Genomic DNA, 20483 nt, shown 5'->3' on the forward strand with positions numbered 1-20483 from the left:
CATGCTCTGGAATGCTCTACCCCAATTTGTCCGATTTTCTCCTACTTTATCCACTTTCAGACGATCCCTGAAAACTCATCTCTTCAGAGAAGCCTATCTGGCCCCCACCTAACAACTGTACATTTATCTTCTCAATCAGCACATCACCCATAGTTATTACCTCTTGTATCTCTTGACCTTCCCTCTTAGATTGTAAGCTCTAAGGAGCAGGGCCCTCTGATTCCTACTGTATCAAATTGTATTTGTACTGTCTACCCTCAAGTTGTAAAGCGCTACGTAAACTGTTGGCGCTATATAAATACTATATAATAATACTGTATAATAATAATAATCCTGCACTAGCACTTTTCGTTTAACTACCAAAGTGGTTTAGTCTTTCTGCATGTCTAAAACATTCTTTGCTTCTTTACTGTTGCATTAGGATTTGTTTTCTATTAAAATACAATTGCTAAGCACATAGCACAATTAAGATTCTTTTGTTAATATAAAGGAAACTATTTCTAAGAAAGTCAATACAGCTACATATTTTTCATTGTCTGACACAGCTGATCTAAACATGGAATCTATCTCGATTAGAGGAGAGTCAATCTAATGTCGACCTTACTTAAACATTTAGGAAAGCATGAACATTATTATCTTTCTAATTTTGTTGGGAAAGAAATAACCTGGGCCAGGATTTTACAAATAAATAAATAAATAAATAAATAAATAAATATATATATACACATACACACACTATATTGTCAAAAGTATTGGGACGCCTGCCTTTACACGCACATGAGCTTTAATAGCATCCCAGTCTTAATCCGTAGGTTTCAGTATTGCATTGGCCCACCCTTTGCAGCTATAACAGCTTCAAATCTTCTGGGAAGGCTGTCCACAAGGTTTAGGAGTGTGTCTATGGGAATGTTTGACCATTCTTCCAAAAGCGCATCTGTGAGGTCAGGTACTGATGTGGACTAGAAGGCTTGGCTCACAATTCATCCAAAATGTGTTCTATCAGGTTGAGGTCAGGACTCTGTGCAGGCCAGTCAAGTTCCCCCACCCCACATTTCCTCATCCATGTCTTTATGGACCTTGCTTTGTGCACTGCTCCAAATCATTTGGTGGAGGGGGGATTATGGTGGGAGGTTGTTCTTCAGGGATTGGGCTTGGCCCCTTAGTTCCAGTGAAGGGAACTCTTAAGGCATCAGCATACCAAGACATTTTGGCCAATTTCATGCTCCCAACTTTGTGGCTTTCACATCCAACATTAGTGCCTGACCTCACAAATGCACTTCTAGAAGAATGGTCAAACATTCCCATAAACACACTCCTAAACCTTGTGGACAGCCTTCCCAGAAGGGTTGAAGCTGTTATAGCTGTAAAGGGTGGGTCAAGTCAATATATATATATATAAATATATATATATATATATATCTATATATATATATATATATATATATATATAGATATATATATATATATATATATATAAAGACATTAATGGAAGATTGATAGAGGCTCCAGCCTTTCCCCCCAACTGGAGGTATTTTTCTGAAATAGGTTGATTTTGTTGTTTCCTCACTATATTAAAAAAAAAGTCACCATAATAGAGAATTTGTCACAGATTTTGATGGTTGGGTATCACACCCCCCCCCCCCCCAAAATAAAAAAATAAAAAAAGGTCCTGAAAGATAATAGACCTAGGAATTACAAAGCAATTCTACCAAATTTGAGGTGAATACAGTTTTATATTGAAAAAAACGGCAATCCTACTCTGCTGTTAGAACAGGAAGAAAAAAAACTTTGTTATTAATCCACATTTTAGCTGATGCAGTAGTGTCATGATAAGGAAATTGGGAATGTAGTGTTACATCTCAACTATCCCTTTCCTGAAGATCTTAATAAACGGCAATGAAAAGAACCAATAAATTAGATTTGTGGGAAAGAAGAACAAGGACACTTACTTTTTTATGGCTCTTTAGAACTGAAGGGGTCACAAAGGCTTTGTCACAAAGATCACATTTGTACTTCTTGTGGCCATCATGCACAACTTGTATGTGAACATTTAACGTGTCTTTCCTTTTAAATGTAGCATCACAGTGGTCACACTTAAACGTGCGTTCACCTTAGAATTAATAAATAAAATGTTTTCAAAAAAATAAAACTAACACAAAAATTGTGCAATAGCTAATCTGTCTGTATTTTTTTTTACAAATGAAAAAAAATATATACAGCATGTACAACATAATAATCAACAGGTAATACATAAAATGATTAATAGAAAAGTGATAGTAAAGGATAACAGTAAGCATAAAAACATGTAAGCTGCCACTTCTGAATGTATTTTTAAAGGTACTGGCACCAGGTCTGTCATCCTAATCCTGACTTTCCTACCAATGAGAAGGGATGAGTTTACGATTTGTGTCAAACGTGAGTTCAACCTGAATCCAGCCTGTTTGCCAAACACACTGGCCCTAATTGGCCAGTTTGCTCATTCAAATCTCCAGCTGCTGTAATGTAAGGAAACAGCCTGGGATCCCAGGCAATGTCATTGATTATATACTTTATGTCATGACCATAATTTGGTCAACAATGTTACCCAGAATCCCCTGTGTTTACATTACTGCAGCATAGGGGATTTGTAATTTCCAACAGAAGTGCAGAAGGAGTACACTGTCAGGCAGCAGGTCATTGTGGCAGTGGGGAAACTCTGAACAGTGGATTGTCATGATTGACAATGGTTTACATTGCTGGACATCGTAAATTAATGATACATTTACATAAGGCAACTATATTAACATTTTTTATTGTAATTAAGGACTTTTTCAGGGTTTTGTCAGATTTTTTAAAAGGTATATTTAAAACATAGGGTTCTCTTTAATATTCCAGCCAGACCCTGATCAAGGCATGCAGCCTGGGTAACCAGGAAAAGGAGGGCAGTGGGCATGCATCCCCCATTTCTACAAATACCAGAAGGTATCTTGCATGAGGAAGGGGAGACATGTTGTCTCAATGTCAGAGGACAAGGGCCTCTTTCTCATATCCATTTCCCCCAAAATATTGGGGGGGGGGGGGGGGAATGGATAATTATGCATTATACTTCTGGTAGCTCTCTTGATAATAGGGGAGTAGGGCAGAGAAACACTGTCCTCCTAAAAACGCCCACATTTTTTTGGGAACAGTGTGCATGATGATGTAAGCGCAATCTAGCTCTGCCCAACATGTTTAGTCATATATGATATTGTCAGGGGCATGGGGGTCAACCTGAATCCATCCTGTTTGCAAATGAGGGTTGATACCATTTGGTAAGCAGCCTCAAATTTGCAGTGGTGGTGTAATTTCACTACAAAGTGTGTTCTGCGGATGGGCTATCTTTTTTCCTACAAACACATTGGGATCTTGGTGGACTTTGCAATATTATAGCATTGGAAGTCACAGTTTACACTTCGTATTACATTGTGTGTGCTCGCACAGTGTTCCATATGCACGTTATAGTTGGATATATTTGTATACATATTTATTTGATATATATTTTTTCACTGTTTAGATTGAGTATGTTTGTATCTAATTTTTTGTGGCATACAGTGGGGCAAAAAAGTATTTAGTCAGCCACTAATTGTGCAAGTTCTCCCACTTAAAAAGATGAGAGAGGCCTGTAATTGTCATCATAGGTATACCTCAACTATGAGAGACAAAATGTGGAATCAAATCCGGACAATCACATTGTCTGATTTTTGAAAGAATTTATTTGCAAATTATGGTGGAAACAAAGTATTTTGTCCATATCAAAAGTTCATCTCAATACTTTGTTATATATCCTTTGTTGGCAATGACAGAGGTCAAACATTTTCTGTAAGTCTTCACAAGGTTGTCACATACTGTTGCTGGTATGTTGGCCCATTCCTCCATGCAAATCTCCTCTAGAGCAGTCATGTTTTGGGGCTGTCGCTGGGCAACACGGACTTTCAACTCCCTCCAATGGTTTTCTATGGGGTTGAGATCTGGAGACTGGCTAGGCCACTCCAGGACCTTGAAATGCTTCTTCTGAAGCCACTGCTTCATTGCCCAGGTGTGTTTGGGATCATTGTCATGCTGAAAGACCCAGCCACGTTTCATCTTCAATGCCCTTGCTTATGGGAGGAGGTTTGCACTCAAAATCTCATGATACATGGCCCCATTCATTATTTCATGTACACGGATCAGTCATCCTGTTCCCTTTGCAAAGAAACAGCCCCAAAGCATGATGTTGCCACCCCCATGCTTCACAGTAGGTATGGTGTTCTTTGGTTGCAACTCAGCATTCTCTCTCCTCCAAACACGACAAGTTGTGTTTCTACCAAACAGTTCTACTTTGGTTTCATCTGACCATATGACATTCTCCCAATCCTCTTCTGGATCATCCAAATGCTCTCTAGCAAACCTCAGATGGGCCCGGACATGTACTGGTTTAAGCAGAGGGACACGTCTGGCACTGCAGAGTCCCTGGCGGCGTAGTGTGTTACTGATGGTAGCCTTTGTTACGTTGGTCCCAGCTCTCTGCAGGTCTTTTATTAGGTCCCACCGTGTGGTTCTGGGATTTTTGCTCACCGTTTTTGTGATCATTTTGACCCCACGGGGTGAGATCTTGCATGGAGCCCCAGATCGAGGAAGATTATCAGTGGTCTTGTATGTCTTCCATTTTCTAATTATTGCTCCCACAGTTGATTTCTTCACACCAAGCTGCTTGCCTATTGCAGATTCAGTCTTCCCAGCCTGGTGCAGGTCTACAATTTTGTTTCTGTTGTCCTTCGACAGCTCTTTGGTCTTCACCATAGTGGAGTTTGGAGTGTGACTGTTTGAGGTTGTGGACAGGTGTCTTTTCTATACTGATAACAAGTCCAAACAGGTGCCATTAATACAGGTAATGAGTGGAGGACATCTTGCTTGTTTGTAGGTGACCAAATACTTATTTTCCACCATAATTTGCAAATAAATTGTTTCAAAAATCAGACAATGTGATTGTCTGGATTTGTTTCCACATTTTGTCTCTCATAGTTGAGGTATACCTATGATGACAATTACAGGATTCTCTAATCTTTTTAAGTGGGAGAACTTGCACAATTGGTGGCAGACTAAATACTTTTTTGCCCCACTGTATAAGCTTTCATTGAAAAGATTGAGTAGATTTTGATTCTCCATATGCACTTTTAAAATCACTTTATGTTTTTTTTTCAGTTGATTTAGCAGAACTGTTACTATTAACTACTTCAGCCACGGAAGATTTTACCCCCTTGCTGATCAGAGCACTTTTTACAATTTGGAACTGCGTCGCTTTAACTGACAAGTCCACGGTCGTGCGACGCTGTACCCAAACAAGATTTGTGTCCTTTTTCCCACAAATAGGGCTTTCTTTTGGTGGTATTTTATCACCTCTGTAGTTTTTATTTTTTGCACTATAAACAAACAAGAGCAACAATTAAAAAAAAAAAAAAAACAATTTTTTTTACTTTTTGCTATAATAAATATCGCCAAAAATGTTTTTAAAAAACAAAATTCTTCATCAGTTTAGGCCAATATATATTCTTCCACATATTGTTTGGTAAAAAAATCACAATAAGTGTATATTGATTGGTTTGCGCAAAAGTTAAAGCGTCTACAAACTACGTGAAAGATTTATGTCATTTTTATAATTTTTTTTTTTTACTAGTAATGCCGGTGATCTGCGCTTTTTAGTGGTACTGTGACATTGCGGCAGGGAGATCGTTCACGTTTAACACATTTTTGGGACCATTGACATTTATACAACGATCAGTGCTATAAAAATGCACTGATTAGTGTGTAAATGTCACTGGTAGGGAAGGGGTTAACACTGAACTTCTACTAGTTTTTTCAATGTTGCATGAAAAGACCCTCTACTCTGAATCATATTTTTAATTAATTATTTTTTTTTGCTTTGGTATATGTCCCCCATAGCAGCATACAGCTACTCACAACATTTTTTAACATCAGCTTACCTACTAGCCTTGAAAACAGACAGAAAATAGTTTTACCACAAAAAAGACTTTAGTGGGGTTAGGTGCTATGCTTGGGGTTCATAAACTTTCCACTGGATTAGTCGAAGCCAACTCCAACCAAACCTGGACAGGTTTGCTTATCCCTACTAATGAATTACTGACATGGAACAAGCATGCAGAACTGCTAAGGCTTTTCAAAGTTTACAGAATGCATATATGTTCCAGTTCACTGACTATTGAGATAGTGATGCCATGACACTGGGCACCTCCCATACTTGTAACTACACCAATTCCATTTCCATGATGCCATACAGATTATATACTTTTGTAGGTAGCGGACCTAATTCATCACTCTTTGAAAAGGTAAGCAGTTCCATTTGCTCAAGGAATTTAATGGGATCACTATACAATTTCTACCTAATATATCATTTGTTTGAAATCCTGCGATATCATTCAAGCGGATATCTTCCTAGCTTTACCTATAACTGTAATATGTGCTTTCCATAATGATAAAGGTACTATGGACACTATGATAAAGGTACTATGGACAGTTTTAAAATGTTAGCATATATTGGCACCTGGAGGAGTGGCCATTAGCATATACTCTGCAGGATAAAAATGCAGGCTTGTGGGTACATATTAGCATTTTTAAATATTGGAGTTTTTCTATTTGTTGAGAGAGGAAGACACATATGTGACATAAAGAGCTGGAGACCTTTACTTAAAGTGGTTGTAAAGGCAGAAGGTTTTTTTTTGCCCTAATACATTATGAATGTGAATTAAGGACCTTAGATTGTAAGCTCCTTCAGGGCAGGGACTGATGTGAGTGTACAATATACATGTAAAACGCTGTGTAAATTAATGGTGTTATAAAGGTACCTGAAATAAAATAAATAAATACTCACCTGAGCCCAAAGTCGATCCAGAGCTATGGTGGAGAGAGCCACAGCACTGCTCTCTTTCCTCAATAGACATGGATGCAGCACCAGAAGCCACTGGCTCCTGCTGCTGTCAATCAAATCCTGTGAGGTGCGGACGGGGCTGAACCAAACTATGTGTGTCAATAGATGCACACATGCTGATTGCTATGGTTGCTATGGAGGATCTCAGAAGGGAGGAGAAGCCAGGAGCGCTGGTGGAGGACCCCAGAAGAGGAGGACCGGGGCTGCTCTGTGGAAAACCATTTCACAGAGCAGGTAAGTATGACATTTATTTAAAGTGTTTGTTAAGGTAGAAGTTTTTTCTACCTTCTTTGCATTAAGGTAAAAAACCTTCTGAGATCAGTCCCCCCCCCCCCCCCCCCAACATCCTCTAATTGAGGTAGCATAGTGGCTAAGTGGTTAGCACTTCCACATAGCAGCACTAGAGTCTGTACTACCTGCATGGAGTTTGCATGTTCTTCCTGTGCCTGTGTGGGCTTCCTCCCACACTCCAAAGACATTCTTGTAGGTTATTTGGTTCCTGTCTAAACTGGCCCTAGTATATGTATGTATGAATGTGAATTCATACATGTCAATCAAATCCTGTGAGGAGGGGACGGGGCTGAGCCACACTATGTGTGTCAATAGATGCACACATTCTGGCTTGGGATCAAGCCCGCATGAGCAAGGTGACTGCTATGGAGGACCTCAGAAGGGAGGAGGAGCCAGAAGCGCTGATGGAGGACCCCGGAAAAGGAGGAGGACCGGGGCTGCTCTGTGGAAAACTATTGCACAGAACAGGTAAGTATGACATTTATTACTTAAAACAAAATGTAACCTTTGAAATCACTTTAATAACAAGGTGCCTTCTATTTTGTGAGTTCTCTGTATGTATAGGGATTGTGGAAACACACCTTGATTTACCTAGCAGCTCGTGTGTGGTGAAAAATAATTTAGCAAGAGAACTAAAATATTTTAGGCCTTTGGGACTTTTAATGCACTTACACGGATATTACTACTTTATAAGTATAAAATGCAATACACAAATACTGACCCTAGGAGGTGTAGTGTGTATAGCCCAGCACAACAGTGCAAAAACTAGTACAAAGCTCCGCTATAAGGGAGGGAAAGGTGGGAAAAATGAGTCCTCATAAAAATAGTCAATTTGTTTAGAAAAGAACACACTTACACAACATCAGCAGTCTCTTCTTAGTGCGAACTCTGAAGTCTTCTCGCAAGTACATGTAAGGCAAAAAAAGAGGGGGAGAGAGAGCGCCACTGTCTAAGCATAGTATACATGAAGATACGGGTAAAAGAAAATATCAGAAAGGTAGGTATTGCACTCACATACACAAAGATGAACACAGCACATCAATATGTGCTGTATAATGATGTCAGCTGACAGCGGCTTCTGGAATACTCCTATGAGTAATGCCATTGCTTCAGCTCCCAAATGTGAGTGCATTTTTACTCCCCTCTACACACTACTGTTTTTACGTTTTTTTATAATTTTATATCCAGATGAGAACACAAGAAAATGTGTCAACTGATACGCTCGTATACTAAAGTATGAGTTTGCACCTGACAAGGTCTTCACAGTAGATCTATTGAGATGCCATATACTCCTACCATTTATGTAAGTGCAATATATTCTCTTTCACCATTTTCTTTGAGTTCCTTCACTACTTACTATGCTTAGACAGTGGGTTCTTCTTTTCCTCTTCTTTATTTTTCCGTGTCCACTGGAGGATTTTAGAAGCCACTGCCAGTTGACATAATTTTACACATTGACATGGTGTGTTCATCTTTGTGTATGTGAGTGCTATACCTACTTTTCTGACATTTCTTTACCCGTATTGTCTAGTATACTATGCTTAGACAGTGGCACTTTCTCTTCAAACCCCACCCCCCTTTTTTTTTGCACTACTTTATAAGTACAATAGCGGGCAGCAGCGGGAACACAGATCTGAATGCAGACAGTGTGTGTTTGGATTCATGCACCGTTGTCTGTGCAACCACTGTATCTGCTTTCATTTCTCTGGGCTGCCTACACACAGCTCCAAGGTGGATGCACATGCAGCAAAAAGCAACTCAGCATGGAGGATGGGTCTCAGCGCCTGTTTGATCGAGAGCTTAAACATAGATAGCTACAGTGTGAAAGTAGCCTAAAACTATTTCAAATTCCATGTAAAATAAGCATGCATATCACTTGCCCAAAAAAATGTTCCCCTTTTTTCGTCAAGGTAATCATTTTAGCACTTTTTTTTGTGTACTTTCAGATTCACTATGCATTCTTAAAAATATTAACAAATTAACAATAATTTAACAGATCAATGTTTTCTTCAAATGTATAGCCCAGAAGAGGATGAGGCCAGTAACCACATGTCATTTAATGGAAGCCAGATGTGTGATAATGTCCAATTAGAAAAACATGTCTGCTTTTTGCTTGTGATGTGTCCTATAGGGGATTTGTTTTGTGCTGGAGATGGAAGACATCCACTCTGCTTCATCATCTGTGGAGCCAACATAATAAATATGTGGTTTGCCTAGACTATATAGGCTGTTTATTGGTCTATTTATCAAGACTTCTTATTGATCTCACCAGGAAGTAAGATGTCTTCCTGTGTTTTTAAGAAAGTTCTATTTAAAACACACGCTAATATTTTACACATTTGATTAAATAGTTCTGCAAAATAAAATGTTAGGACATTAGCTTTACTATCTATCTATCTATCTATCTATCTATCTATCTATCTATCTATCTATCTATCTATCTATCTATCTATCTATCTATCTATCTATCTATCTATCTCTGTGGTACATGATGGTTTTCCTTCAAAAACATTCAACTAAGACAAACCAAAACAACAGATGACCACTGCTAGTGAATCTTACAAAGGCCTTCATGGGCCAATGTTAATGAAGAACCATGGTTTACTTTCATGCAGTTAGTTAGGCCTTCATGTAGGAGTGACAGTGCCCACTTACAAAGAAATTAAGGGTCTATAATTTTTATCAACCAAAAGTGCATTTTAAATGATAGAGACAGAATATCAACCAAAAGTGTATTTTAAATGATAGAGACAAAATATAAACCAAAAATCCAGAAAAAACTCGTGATACAAATGTTATAAATTGAGTTGCAGTTCTGTGAGTAAAATAGGTATTTGATCCCCTACTAACCAACACTAATTCTGGCTCCCACAGATTAGTCCTGTTAATTTAAGAAGGTGCTCCTAAAGACAACTCATTATGTGTATAAAAGACACCTGTCCACAGAATCTCTTTCTTCCATTCAAACCTCACCATTATGGGCAAGACCAACGAGCTGTCAAAGGACATCAGAGACAAGACTGTAAATATGCACAAGGCTGAAATGGGCTACAAGACCATCAGCAAGAAACTTGGTGAGAAGGAGACAACTGTTGGAGCGATTATTCGCAAATAGAAGAAACACAAAATAACCATCAATCGTCCTCGGTCTGGAGCTCCAAGCAAGTTTTCACCTCATGGGGTAAGAATGATCATGACAAAAGTGAGGGATCAGCCCACAACTACACGGGAGAAACTTGTGAATGATCTCAAGGCAGTTGGGACCACAGTCACCAAACAAATCATTGGTAACAAAATACGCCACCATGGATTAAAACCTGCACCACCCGCAAGGTCCCCCTCCTTAAGAAGGCACATGTACAGGCCCGTCTGAAGTTTGCCAATGAATATCTAAATGATTCAGAGAAGAATTGGGAGACAGTGCTGTGGTCAGATGAGACCAAAAGTGTGCTCTTTGGTATTAACTTGACTCGCCGTGTTTGAAGGAAGAAAAATGCTGACTATGACCCTAAGAACACCATTTCTACAGTCAAGCACAGAGGTGGAAACATTATGCATTGGGGCAGTTTCTCTGCTAAAGGTATAGGCCAATTTTGCCGCATTGAGGGGCTAATGGATAGGGTCATGTATTATTGTAAAATATTAGCTGAGAACCTTCTTCCCTCAGCCAGAACACTGAAGATGGGTCATGAATAGGATTTCCAGCATGACAATGATCCAAAACATGCCGCCAAGGCAACAAAGGAGTGGCTCAAGAAGAAGCACATTAAGGTCATGGAGAGGACTAGCCAGTCTCCAGACCTTAATCCTATAGAAAATTTATGGAGGGAGCTGAAACTTCGAGTTGCCAAGCGACAGCCAAGAAACTTTAAAGATTTAGAGAAGATCTGTAAAGAAGAGTGGACCAAAATCCCTCCTGAGATGTGTGCAAACCTGGTAACCAACTACAAGAAACGTTTTACCTCTGTGCTTGCCAACAAGGGTTTCTCCACTAAGTACTAAGTCATGTTTTGCTTGGGGATCAAATACTTATTTTACTCACTGAATTGCAAATCAATTTATAGCATTTGTATCATGTGTTTTCTTATGGATTTTTTGGATATGATAAAAATTATAGACCCTTAATTTCATATATATAAGTAATTTTTCTCCTTCACTGATGTGCGCTGATGAGGCGGCACTGATGGGCACTGATAGGCTGCACTGATGGGCACTGATGAGGAGGCACTAATATGCCGCACTGATGAGCACTGTTAGGCGGCACTGATGGGCACTGAGAGGGGGCACTTATGGGCAATGATAGATGGCACAGATAGGCAGCACTGATGGGCAGCACTGATGAGCAGGCACTGAAAGGTGTCTGGTGACTGGCATCACTGATGGGCACAGATTGGCATCACTGATGGGCACACTTTGGTGTCACTGATGGGCACAGATTGGCATCATAGATGGTCACTGGTGGCATCACTGCTGGGCACTGCTGGGGCTACAATAATCTGTTAGTGTGAGGCAAGCAGAGCTGATTACTGACACTACCGTTTTTACATGTGATCGGCTGTTATTGGACACAGCCAATCACATGGGTAAAGAGCCACGTCATCGGCTTTTTACTGAGATCGGGGTTGCGGCATGTCCCAGGGACACAGCGCGCCCGTGATCACCACACTGCGTGCCCCCTCAGGCGTGCTAGAGCAGCAAGACTGGGGCGACATCATATGACGTTGTCCCTGAAGGAGAGGGGATCCTGCCTGCCGTCATTTTACTATAAGGCGGCAGGAGGTGGTTAAAGTCCTGTGTTACAGAAAATAAAGCTGGGAAAATGGATGATAGCTTTGTTCAATCTGCAAATCACAACAAGTTTCTTGTGGATGATACCAGCGTTGTGCAACCCTCGTTTTCAGACTTGCATCATTTTCTACAGTGAATGGGCTCTGTGCTGGTCTGCACCTGGTCACAGCCTAAATCTTAAGTTAGTAATAAAACCAGTAAAAAATTGAATGCAGAGGCAATTTAATATAATAAGGAGTAGATATGTTTATATAGATTTACAAATACAACCGGTCATTTGAAGACAACCATAATGCTGATGCAGCCTGCAATGAAATTGAGTTTGACACTTCTGATGTATATTAAGTTTTACTTCAAGTGATCTCTAAGCTCTGGTTTAAAAAAAAAATCTAATTCTATTCACGTATGTATTTTAAAGTGATTCTAAAGTTAAACAGTTTTTTTATCTTAAAGTATTCTCTGCATTAAGGAAAAAAAAGGCCCCATTAACTGTCCCCCCAACCCCTCCATCTCTAAACACTTACCTGCCTCCTCTCACTGAGCCAGTGCTGTCCTGGCTGCAGCACGGCTCTCCAATCTTCCTGGTCTCACACAAGACACCGAAGGCAGTTGGAGTCAAAGGCTCCAGCTATTGTCAGTCAAACTCCTGTTAGGAGGGAGTGGGGGTCTAGCTTACCAGTGCTGTGTGTCTATGGACACACTAAGCCTGTACAGGTGCCCCATAGCACATGGCCTACTAAGGAGGCACCTGGATCAAGGAGAAGCAGACAGCACCAGCAGTGGACTGCATGAAGAGGAGGTAAGGGGTCTATCTGTGAAATATCATTGCACAGAGCATGTAAGTACAATATATTTTTTAATTTATTTTAAAAAAATATAGCCTTTAATATCACTTTAACTCCAAAAAAGTACCCAAGAGCCCTAAAAAGAACTACCTGTGGCTATGAACTCAGTACATATGATTCAAGAACTTAGTAGATTGTATTAAAAAACTTACCACCAGGCTGCTAAGTAAATGTGTGTTGTTAACTAAATATTTGTTCTTTTCACTATGATTGCATGGTGGATTTACATATACTGTATACCTAAAATGCGACACCATTTACAAATAGTCGGGGGTGTGGCCTACTGTGGACCAAGATGGCTGAAAAAATCCACAGTTCCACTCAGCTGGAGACCTACCGCAGATGGCTGACTGAATCCATGGCTCCACTCAGCTGAAGACCTACCACAACACAGAGCGACTCTATCTCCTGCTCTCCCCTCAAAAAAGGTGAGACAACACATAGGACACCTAGACGGCAAGTGTAGAAAAAATCACAAGGACCTCACTGCCAGAAAGACTATTTCTCAGCATCAGCCATGCAGCGCTCCTAAGATGATGTCAGTTCACGATCACAGGAGGATACTGGAGCACAAAGCTTTTCTGGCAGCCAGGATGATATGTACAGTGCACCATCTGACACCTCTACCTGTTCACAGCCTGCTACAGAGGGAGGTAAAAGAACTGCTCACCCTGCTCACTTCCCTGACAAGACTCCACTATATAAAAAAACAACACTGGACTGCATTCAGTTCCCTCACACACTAAGAAATAATACTCTAAATCACTGGATGCACTTTCAAATAGTGATAGTCCAGCCTCAGAGCACACACTAAAATGAAAGCCCTACCCTTACAAAAGAGCTCCATAGAGAATTATGCATATCAATATCTCAATTGCCCTCTCCAGATCTCTCTCTAACTGGATCTCGGGTGGAACCAAGTTTGTAGGAGAGTTATACACAACGATCATCTCAGTTTATTTCAAGACTTAAGTACCCAGTTTGGCATCAAGCCCAAGAACTTTTACATGTATCTAAGCATATGTTCTGCCCTCTCACGAATCTCCTGGCCTAACAATCCTTCACTACAGCACCTATTGAAATTTTATGAAGGCCCCAATTCATTACGCAAGGGAATCTCTTTTATATATAAGCTAGTAAGCAAACCACCTCGCAATGGCATCAAGGACTCAAATCATCCTTAAAAGCTTCCCAGCTTCCCATTGTATAATGCACTAGGAATCTGTCCAAAAAATGTGTACTCTGTGCCTAATTTTCATTGTTCATAACCTTTAGTAATTATGCATTTGTTTGTCACTTTGAATTCCTAATACTTGTGCACACCACAGAACCCAAGATTATTCTATTCCTCTAATACCTTTCTACCTGACCTTTGTATGATTTGTTCATTGGAAAAATTCTTTATTCTGTATTTATCATGCCTATACATATGGTGTACTGCTATTGCAGCATAATGTACCATATTGTTTCTTCTCTGTTTTCTATTTGATAATAAAGATTTACGGTAAAAAATGCAGCACCATTGTTACCACTAGGTTGTAAGAAAAAGTTAATTTAAGCTCTGTATCAGCTTTACAAAGTAGTTTGCAAACCTTACAATACAAGGATAAATATGGATTTAAAGTGGTATAACATGACAGTAATGTTACTGACAGTAATATCACATAAGATGTTCCTCAGTATGTGCAAATGCACTAAAACATTATTTAATTTTCAGGTTCAATATATTAAAGAGGCTACATAACGCTAAAAGGCCACTTCCAAATAATGTGTCACCTAGGCAACTGTATTTAAAAGCTTGACTTTCGTAACGTCATGCCCATGGTGTGTTCATGTAGCAGAAATTTAAAAGTGAGGCACTTAAAATTAGTTTAGGTGCTTCTGTGTATATGCTAAAATAAATTACAATTATTGACATCCCCAATAATGTATGAGGCTTCAAGATAATGTTTTAATGTTCAAGACACAGTAACATCCTTCAATTCAGTGGAGGGAATTCAATAAAGATTCTGTGCCATTTTTCTGACGTTAATCCCTTTTGTTTATGTGTTGCACCAAATTCATGAAGCATCTGTGAGAGTTTTAGTTTTGACATGCGCCATATCAGATAATTCTTAAATATGCCACTTTAATATTGTAGCCCAATGCCTGCATCAAATTCAAAATAAAATAGTGACAGTTTGTATCTTGCGAAAGTGGAACTAATTAAGAATGACTGACTCTCTTTTGGTGTAAAAAGAGATATCCTGGTGCTGGCAGATTTTGCAAAAATGTTTTGCGTGTGTTCTAAAAGTGGTGCAGCGTGCACCAATTCAAGTACAGGTACTAGACAGGTACACTAATGCCGCATACACACGGTCGGAATTTCCAACAATAAATGTTCGATGCGAGCTTGTCAGAAATTCCGACCGTGTGTAGGCTCCATCGGACATTTGCTGTCGGAATTTCCGACAACAAATGTTTGAGAGCTGGTTCTCAAATTTTCCCACAACAAAATTTGTTGTAGGAAATTCCAAGCGTGTGTACACAATCCTGACGCACAAAATTCCACGCATGCTCGGAATCAAGCAGAAGAGCCGCACTGGCAATTGAACTTCATTTTTCTCGGCTCGTCGTACATGTTGTACATCACCACGTTCTTGACATTCGGAATTTCCGACAACATTTGTGCGACCGTGTGTATGCAAGACAAGTTTGAGCCAACATCCGTTGGGAAAAAATCCATGGTTTTGTTGTCGGAATGTCCGATCGTCTGTACGCGCCATTATTTGGCTCACTATGTGACACTTTTAGAACGCACGTGAGACACTTTCACAAAATCTATCGACAACAGTCCTTATGAATTCCAGGGAATGTGTTTCAATTTAAAAATAAATGATTGCATATATTACAATCCGTGATATGGAAGTCTTGCGCTATGACATTTTTTATTCTTGTAAATTAACCCGTGTTAGACAGGAGTTTGATTGTAAAAAAAAAAGTTACATTAATGTAAAATTATTATTACACTTGTACAGTTGTACTAACCTTTAAAATAGGGAGGGAATAAACAGTTTTTGTTAATACTATCAAATACTATTAATACTATCAAAATCAGTCAGCAAAAACCTATATTTAAACACATGATAAATGTTATTTTTTGCATCAGTTTTGCAAATGATTGTCATGAAACAGTATTTCTATTTGATATCAAATGGTAAATTACACAAGGCAGAGACCTGACCTCATCAGCGTTAAAAGGAGAAAAAACATCTGTACTTTACTACAGTGATCGTTTTCATTTTTTTCCTCAATTTGTTTACTTCTTTGTTGATGTGACACAGCTTAGATAATTGTTCCCAAACCCAGTGAATAAAGTGGCACATTTTATGATATTGTGTGTATATGGTCAAACAAAAAGGGAAGGCAGCACTGGGTGTAAAAGGGAGCAAGAGGTTCAGATCTCAAGCACCTTTTAACAATGTCTTCAGTTAAAACTTTTGTTTAATGCCATGTTATTGATTTGCATTATACGCTCTAATTTATCTTTTTTTGTGCACTGAAATATTGTGTAATTGAGGAAAAGCGTTCCTCTTAGTTCAAAAAGGGGATATACATATGTAAATCGATGGTGTCCTTTTGGCCTCATATTTGCACTTACTGTTGTGTATTAGCAGGTGCCTTTGCAGTGAGAAAGGAGTGCGGAACAAAGCCTTGCATTCCTCACATTGAAATGGTCTCTCCTCAGAATGAGTCTGCAAGCAGATTACAAAGAAAAGATTCACAGAAATTAGTCAGGCTAATTGTGATAATTGCAGTGAAATTGCAATGAGTTGGGATTAATAACAGTGAATATGTTTACATGGAGTAAGGTAAAAATTCTGAACTACAATAAAGTACCATAAATTATACATTTCTAATCTGCACAGATTGTTAATTTTTTTTATATTGGGTACAAATCAATTATTAGTTTCAAATGTTATTTAGTAAAAATTAATTGCCTATGTTTAGCGCATAAACGTGCATGCATTAATGGATGAAGAGTGGTGTTTACGTTTAATGAAATTAGGAACAGTGTACAAAATGACTACATGAATACTGGAGACAATATTATTTGATAATATAGCTATGAAATTAATGATTGCTAACTACTGGAGAAGCCTAAATCACTCTATGGAGCAACCATACCATATTGACAGATAGTAAAATTGTCATCTGCTATCATGTGTATCTCTGTGGTGAGATACACTGTACAGCCAAACATCTAAACCAGGGGTCTCCAAAACTTTATGAACAAAGGGCCAGTTTACTGTCCTTCAGACTCTGAGGGGGCCAGACTTTGGCCAGTGGGAATATTGCCCCGTTGTTGGTATTAGGGGAAGAAATCATTCCCCATCATTAGTGTCTTCCGGTAGGAATAGTGCCTCATTGTTGGCATCAGGGGAAGGAATAGTACCCCATCATTGGTGTCAATATGAGGAATTGTGCCCCATTGTTAGCATCAGTGGGAGGAATAGTGTCCCATCATTTGTATCAGTAGGAGGAATAGTATCCCATTGTTGGGGTCAGTGATAGTAATAGAACCCTATTGTTGGTATCAGTAACAGGAATTATGCCCCATTGTTGGTGTAGAAGGAATAGTGCCTTGGGTGGGAGGAAAAGTGTCCCAAGGGCCTGATGAAGTCAAGCAAAGGGCCACATCCGGCCCCCAGGCTGAAGTTTGGAGACCACTGGTCTAAACTCACACAGGTATGATGTATGCATAAAGTTATACCCCAAGGGCGTACACTGCTGTTTATGTTCCAGAAATGATTTGGGGAATTTTTTCTATCAAAAAAATTACATCTCTAGCATCACCAGATGCAATCCTTAACAGCTTCAGTGTAATATCAGGTAATTCATATTGAGCCATACATTTGAATTGAGCAATGGTTTATAGATATACCATGCACTAGAACAGTGGCTTGGGAGCCAAATATGATTTTTTGCTACCTGCAAGACAGCTCCAAAGAACATTTCCATAATACCTGTTTATCTGAAGATCTGCTGTATTATATTGCACATTTCCTCTAAGCAAGAAATTAGGCAAATGCTACTGTATTTCTTTACTTTAAGTTGTTATTAACTAAAGAATTTGGGGTTACTTTTAATATTTAATGTTAATCACACCACCTCATGCATTTAAATGTGAACCTGACAAAGGTTCAACATTTCTGTGCTAGGGTATGCATACAGAAGAGTATACCCTCCTAGAAAATTATTTATGCAAAACAAATGTCCAGGGTTCATTCTACAGACATTTTTAGTAGAGGTATGCTTTAAAGCACACCTGAAGTGGGAAACGTTAACCTGCTATCTCCAGGCACCTGTATGTCAAGCCTTTTTTCCAAAGCAGTGCCCCTGGTGCCCCAAACCCAGAGGTGCTCTCGTATGCATATATCCCCCTGCTTGCTGGGTTAATAGCAGGGCCCCACCTCCTATCTGCAATGCCTTACTATTGGACCATCACTGTAATGGACAGCCTCACTGACCAATAGATAGCCTTCGGAGATGGGAAGGCATAAGGTAGGTTTATTAACTCTAGAGGCTGAGATGATGTTAGCATATTACACCTTTCACAGGCACTCATTAAATTGAAAAACTGACCTGGTGTGCAGGAATATAGAGGTGCTTTTTACAGTGTGCTATCAGCGTTTTTCCCACTTTTAATGTGCATTCATGTTTATAATTTTACACCCGTGGTACAGCAATTTAGTAGTTATCTAAAATGAAGTGCAGTCTAGTGAAAGGGACTTTGGTTCCTTTTAATCTATTTCACCTACCCTAAACCAAAAGGGGATGAAATCTATAGCAACTGCATGTTTAAAAGGAAATAAAAACACTGCAGTTTTCTGTGGCTTCCATGAACTGTTCTTTGATAAAATGTTAGAGGAAAATAAATGGAATTCCCAAACTTGCAGTGAGTAAGTGACTAAAAACATTTAATTCTTCCAGTCTTCAGAAAGGCTGTGTAACTTAGAAGTAAAATGTCCATTGTAAGGAATAAAAACTTTGGATGGGCATCCAATATAAAATATATAAACCATAACGATTTCTAGAAGCGTTGGAAAAACAACCTTGCATCTATGTCGTTTATGGAATACAGAATGATGTGAAGTATAGGAAAAAAATCCATGTTATATATCACAAACAAAGGAAAATATCCGCATTCCAGAAAGGAACCTACCCACATCAGTTCAGCAATCTCATCTTTACACAGCTGTTGGGTATGAAGAAAACAGATCTTACAAAGCTGTAGACAAATACAGATATAACAGCTACAAGGCAAAACAATCATCACCAGCCATATACTCTTGGCTGAAATGAACCTATGCAGCAGTATACTTATTATAAAGCATGGGAATGCATGGATGTTAAGAACCCTGAAGTGTGCAATAGTTTTAATATATGCTGGAACAGAGGGCAATCAATTGTGTATATCAAAGGATAATGAATGTTACCATGAAATATTATTGTTGACATAACATTCACCTAGAATATATAAGAATATAGAATATATATAATATATAAGGCATCTTGCACACTGTTACCTAAAAACTCAGCGTTAAGCATACAGGCATATTTTATTTTATTTTTTTACAGATCTAAATGCAGCTAATTGGTTTCAATGTGCCTGTACACATAGGCACATGAACATGTGCTGCATATACAGTGGTTGAGTAAACAAAATACAGAAATCTGAGTTGCCGGTTAGAATTTTTACACTTCCACTTTGATCACAATTGTTCCCTCCAAGGTGTGTTCGTGTTAAGTTTTTAGGTAAGGCTCTGGGGGGGGGGCTAAAGTGATAAGGAAATGCCTGTGTTGTGGCTGAAGAATAGGTATTGAGGATGCAAAAAATGATTGCTGAATAGGCTGTTATGGCTGCCAAAATGTAGTGCTGAGACGTCCGCCGGCCACCCACAATTCACAGAGAGGCAGAACGGAGATTTGCCCATGTAAACAAGGCAGATCCCCATTCTGATAGGGGAGAACATGGAGATCGTCTGTTCCTAGTAATCAGGAACAGCGATCTCTGAGTTCTTTCTGTCATTACTTCCCCTACACAGTTAGAAACACACTGAGGGAACACATTTAACCATTTGATTGCCCCCTAGTGTTAACCCCTTCCTTGCCAGTGTCATTTATACATTGATCACTGCTTTTATTTTAGTACTGATCACTGTATTGGTGTCACTGGTCCCCAAAAATGTCACTTACGGGCAGTCCAGCTAAAAATCACTGATCAGCGCCATTACCAGTAAAAACGATAAAAAATATTAAACGTAATAAATCAATCTCGTAGTTTGTAGACGCTATAACTTTTGCGCAAACCAATCAATATACGCTTATTGGGATCTTCTTTACCAAAAATATGTAGCAGAATACATATTGGGCTAAATTGATGAAGAAATTAGTTTTTTTACAAAAAAAATACTGTTTTTTTCCAAAATTGTCGGTATTCTTTTGTTTATAGTGCAAAAAATAAAAAACGCAGAGGTGATCAAATATGACCAAAAGAAAGCTCTATTTGTGAGAAAAAAGGAAATCAATTTTATTTGGGTACAGCGCCGCATGCCCATGCAATTGTCAGTTACAGT

General features: G+C 39.0%; 1 protein-coding gene across 4 annotated transcripts in view; it reads right to left on the reverse strand.

Moving 5' to 3' along the window:
- Positions 1–20483, reverse strand: part of PRDM5 (PR/SET domain 5) — a 328080-nt gene that overhangs the window by 181319 nt on the left and 126278 nt on the right. For 3 of the 4 annotated variants that reach the window (XM_073603356.1, XM_073603364.1, XM_073603346.1), the window contains 2 exons: positions 16505–16598; positions 1950–2110 (listed from right to left, as the gene is read on the reverse strand). In XM_073603356.1, coding sequence (XP_073459457.1) covers positions 1950–2110; positions 16505–16598 — 255 coding nt within the window. Of the gene's footprint in view, positions 1–1949; positions 2111–16504; positions 16599–19069; positions 19103–20483 lie in introns of all 4 variants that reach the window. The other variant, XM_073603336.1, reaches the window with a different exon arrangement.

The sequence above is a fragment of the Aquarana catesbeiana genome, linkage group LG01, assembly GCF_042186555.1.
Source record: "Aquarana catesbeiana isolate 2022-GZ linkage group LG01, ASM4218655v1, whole genome shotgun sequence".
Classification (NCBI taxonomy): domain Eukaryota; kingdom Metazoa; phylum Chordata; class Amphibia; order Anura; family Ranidae; genus Aquarana; species Aquarana catesbeiana.